At 39.3% G+C, this 4,442-nt stretch overlaps 1 protein-coding gene across 1 annotated transcript; it reads right to left on the bottom strand.

Annotated features, from left to right (window-relative positions):
* Positions 1–801: 801 nt before the first annotated feature.
* LOC122643325 (arogenate dehydrogenase 2, chloroplastic-like) lies at positions 802–2,596 on the bottom strand. Its single transcript, XM_043836957.1, has 2 exons — positions 2,535–2,596; positions 802–1,813 (listed from the first exon to the last, which is right to left on the bottom strand). Exons 1-2 carry the CDS (start codon positions 2,594–2,596, stop codon positions 802–804), a joined length of 1,074 nt encoding a protein of 357 aa, XP_043692892.1.
* Positions 2,597–4,442: the final 1,846 nt, after the last annotated feature.

Here is a 4,442-nt window from a genome sequence, read left to right as displayed (position 1 = left end):
AATATTTGGATGGAATAAAAAACAAGATGTCTATATTATAGAATCATTCTCCAAACCCAAGAAGCATCTATATGGTAAGAGGTAGTCCAAAAGGAGTCGGACTTGAGGTATCTAGAAAACACACAGTCAACCCAGATGCTCTTCTTCCTATAAACAATATTCCAAATAAGCTTATGCCAACAATATTGGATTTATGACCCTAAGAAGCCTAAACCCCCCCCCCCCCTCTTTGGGAAGACAAACCCTAAGTCCACACATGGGATGTAGAAATCTCGCGCTATCTAGCCCTTTCCAAAGAAATGAGAACATAAGAGAAAAAAAAATGTAGTAGACTGTTTCGATACTTATATTACAATAACATATAAACACAAATAATTGACCATCCAACTTGTAATTTTATTGCACAACGTGACTGGTACATGAGGGCAGACCTCGGTGCAATGGTAAGGTTGTTCCATTGCCACTTAGTGGTCGAAGGTTCAAGTCGGGAAACAGCCTCTCCACTAAGCCAGAGTAAGACTGCCTACGTACATTAGGACCCTCCCCATACCCTACAGTGGTGGGAGCCTTGTGCACTGGCACTCCCCTTTTAGTGTGACTGGTTCATAACAATAACTGTAGCAGGTTTATTCTGCCATAAGGATGTTATCCATGGATAACATCTACAAAAGCTACTATTGGTTTACATTAGAAGTAATAGCCAACAAATATAAAAGAATAGAAGCATACACTCTACACACAAATAGTCAACTGTTTAAGGAGTGACAAAAGCATAGTAAAGAGCTTCTTACTTCTAGGATTTCACCTCATTTTCTCTAGTGATTCCTCCACATGTTCCAAATCTTCAGCCTTCTCAAACAGTTGCTCCCTTAGTTTATCATGAAAATGGCCAAAAAGCTGCTTCTTTACTGATTCAAAAGCCATGTCCAGCCTCTCCAACTGTTCTAGGGCATTCTTGTTGTATATGAACAAGCCATACAAAAGCTCAAAGCTATCTCCACAAGTAATATTCCTTAAATTCAAGAGGCTCTCATAACCTTTAGTGTTGATTGGTGTCCAATCCAAGTCAATCTTCTCCAATGTCCTTCCTATAATGTGGGTGATGAACTGGGTACCTGCAGCATACTGATCATGCTTTGCACAAGACATCTCCACCAATCTACAGCCCTCTTGGGAAAAAATGTTGAGGAAGAGGTTGCATCTATTGATCCTTGAATCCTCACTCCCAATCCGCACTTTGTCAAAAGAAAAAGGTAGATCTAACCAGTCACATTCATCACTTTCGGATCCAAACATTGGATGAGTACAGAGTATATCAAATTCAGGTGGTAAGATCTGCAAGAACAAATTCTTGGGCATTTCTTTCACAGAAAGCATATCAACAAAGAGGGTACTTCGCTTCAACCGATCCAGGGGCAATGACTTGAGAACGGATTCCATAGTGATTATGGAAGTGCAGAGTAGAACGATTTCAGGGTGCTCTTCACAGAGGTCATGAGGGTCTGAGTAGAAGGAAACCCCTAAATTGCAGGCAATAACAGAGTAGTTGTTGGATTGGGAGTAGGCCAAGACAGTGTGGCCTTGGCGAATTAGAGTTTTAGCCAAGAACTGACCGAAATCCCCAAACTCAACAATGGCAATCTTGAGCTTGACGCTTCTCTCAAAATATTCATATATTCGGGTCTCATAATCACATAGTTGAGCAGGAACTAGTGCTCTCATGCAGGAGCTCTGCCGCACATTAGATCGATTCCTTGGGCTTAATGCTGAAAACGAAGATGAAAATCGACAGAAGCAATGAGAAATACGAAATCTCAGAGAACCGAAAATGAGATTAGAATGGCGAATGAAAAACTACCTGTTGAAGAAAGAACAATTTGTTCGCTAAATCGTTTTCCGGCGAATTCAGTGGGTAAGGTTATGCGCAGCGGCGAACCCGGTAATCCTTCCGTGGTGGGTTGGCGAAGAGGCGAGCAGACATCTTGAGATACGTGCAATGTACGACACGTTGTCATTCGCCGGAGATGCCCGTTTACACGTTGGAAAGGAATGTCGCTATATTATTATTAAATTTTTTTTTTGGAGTTAAATAATGTCTCTATATAACTGCCACTGGTGACGGTTTTCATGGAAAACAAACGGTCAAGGACAGCAAGAAGAATTCTATTCAACGGCTGAAGCGTTTATTGTTCAGTCGTTCACACCAGAACTGAGAAATAAATGGTTTGATTTTGGTGTAAAAAACGAAGGCACCGTTTGACAACGTTTGTTTCTGTTGTTTCTGTGTCAATAATGTTCCCAGTATACAAATGGCACAGAAAAACTGTTTGATAAATCCGTTTTATTTCAAATGCATTTGATAACAAAAATCAAAATTTTTAACAATTTATACCTAAGAAAACGTTTTTGACATAACAACTATTTATTGCTTTTACTACTTTGTGGTACAAAATCCAAAAGTGTTACCCGTATTTGAAAGAAAAACCAACATTGACGAAAGGACTTAGGGTGTAAACTCGACCTTCCCTGCAAACTCTCCTCTGTCAACCTCATTCTTGAAGAAAAACCGCAGCACTCCATCTTCACCGAATTCCATGAGTAACGGTGTGAACTCGACTTGAACTCGACCTGAACTCCACCGTACCTGGTAAGATCTCTCGGTTCATCTCTCTCTGTTTCGCCTCTCTTCTGATTTTAGGGCTTTTTTTTGTAATCTTCGATTCACTGTAATAGGCCTGATTTTTAGGGCTTTTCATGTTGCAAATGTAGGGATTTTACCATCTCGGAGTCCAGCTTAGTGCAACCAGTGATTGCAAACAAGGTAATCTCTCATTCTTTCTCTCTCTCGCTATCTCTCTGTCTCTCTAAAAACTGGTAATCCCTCCATTTGTCTTATTGTTTGCTGGAATCCGTATTGCAGTCTCTCCGTGGTCATATCCCCCCGTTCATCATCACCCTTCTTGTCTCTCTCTTCTCTTATGTAGGACCACATCCCCACAAGCCAGGGAAACCAACCCCAATACCCCACCCACACAAACCAACAAACAGACAGAGAAAGAGAAAGAGAATCTTGTTATGCATTTATGCACCTCCATTGGGGTTCCTAACTCAGTTCTGTCCTAGCCTTTAATTGCCTTTCAGACCCAGAAATTTTCTTTCTTTTTCTCTGTAGAGATTGGTCAAAACCTGCAGCAAGCCAGGGAGATAGAGAGAAAATTATTGGTGTATGTGTTGTATACTTGTAGTTATTCAAAGTATGATTTACAACTTTTCATAGAACAAAAGATAAAATTGAGGTATAGACTTGTAAGTTATAATATTAGTGTATGTGTTGTATACTTGTAGTTATTTAAGTCTTGATGGGTTTTCTGATTTAAGGTAGGTTAAGGTATAGACTTATAAGTTATAATAATAATAATTATAGGAGTACAGCAATGGCAGCAAAAGTGATAGGAGATATGATGCATACTTGTGTGTCTTTGTGCTGTTCTTTGAGTAAGTGTTCAACAGCATAACTGCATCAGAAGCAACTATTGATCATTATTTTGATTTAAGATGGAGCCCAGTGTAAGGTTCCTGAGGTGAAGATGACCTCTCATCTCATTTATTTCTGAAATAAAACCTCTATTTTGGGTTGTGAAGGTGCCAGTGAGGTGAGGGGTGTTTATAGTGGTTGCTTGTCTCTGTCTCTCTCACACACACATAGACACAAACACATTTGTGTCAAAGTCCAAGTCAGTCTTAAGAAAGAAATGATCATTCCAGGAATTCCGGGCTAACCTTTAACTCTGGAGAAAAGCATGTGTGTTTGGGAGAATGTGCATTAGAACTCAAACAAGACCCACACAAGCAATTCCTTAGTTGGTATTGTGAGTTTTCTTCTGATGAAAGAATTTGAACTTGGAAAAAGGGTTATAAGGTACAGAAAGAAAAGTAAAAAAAGACCCACCTCACCATCATCAACTTTTCTCATTTTATACCATTACCCTTTTCCATTCATTTATCACCCTTTTTAAGGGTGTCCACATTCCACATCAATGTTGTTTCCTGTTAATAAATTCCATAAATAAATTGTATTACCCATTGAGTCCCATGTTCAGCCAACCTGTTCACATCTTTTGAGATGAGACTTGACTGTCCTAGACTCCTAGGAGTGCCTTCAAGTGGTAATTAAACTGAAAATGAACTAATCACTGCAAGTCTCTTCCTCTCTTAGCAAACTAGCAAAACCCAAGTCTGAATCTCCAAACTTCCATCAGTACTAGCTAAAGAAAGAAAAACTTTTTGTAGCTCTGTTCTATGTGAATCATTCTTAGTTGCTTCGTATATGTACCTTGATTGGAAGGACTTGCCATTTTTTTTCCTTTGTTTTCTTTTGGCAACATTAACAAGGACCAGTTTTGTCAAATCTCATAAGTGTTTCTAATTGGAAAAAATTATCA

Source organism: Telopea speciosissima, chromosome 10, assembly GCF_018873765.1.
Source record: "Telopea speciosissima isolate NSW1024214 ecotype Mountain lineage chromosome 10, Tspe_v1, whole genome shotgun sequence".
Taxonomy (NCBI): domain Eukaryota; kingdom Viridiplantae; phylum Streptophyta; class Magnoliopsida; order Proteales; family Proteaceae; genus Telopea; species Telopea speciosissima.
This window is presented reverse-complemented; position numbering and strand designations above follow the sequence as displayed.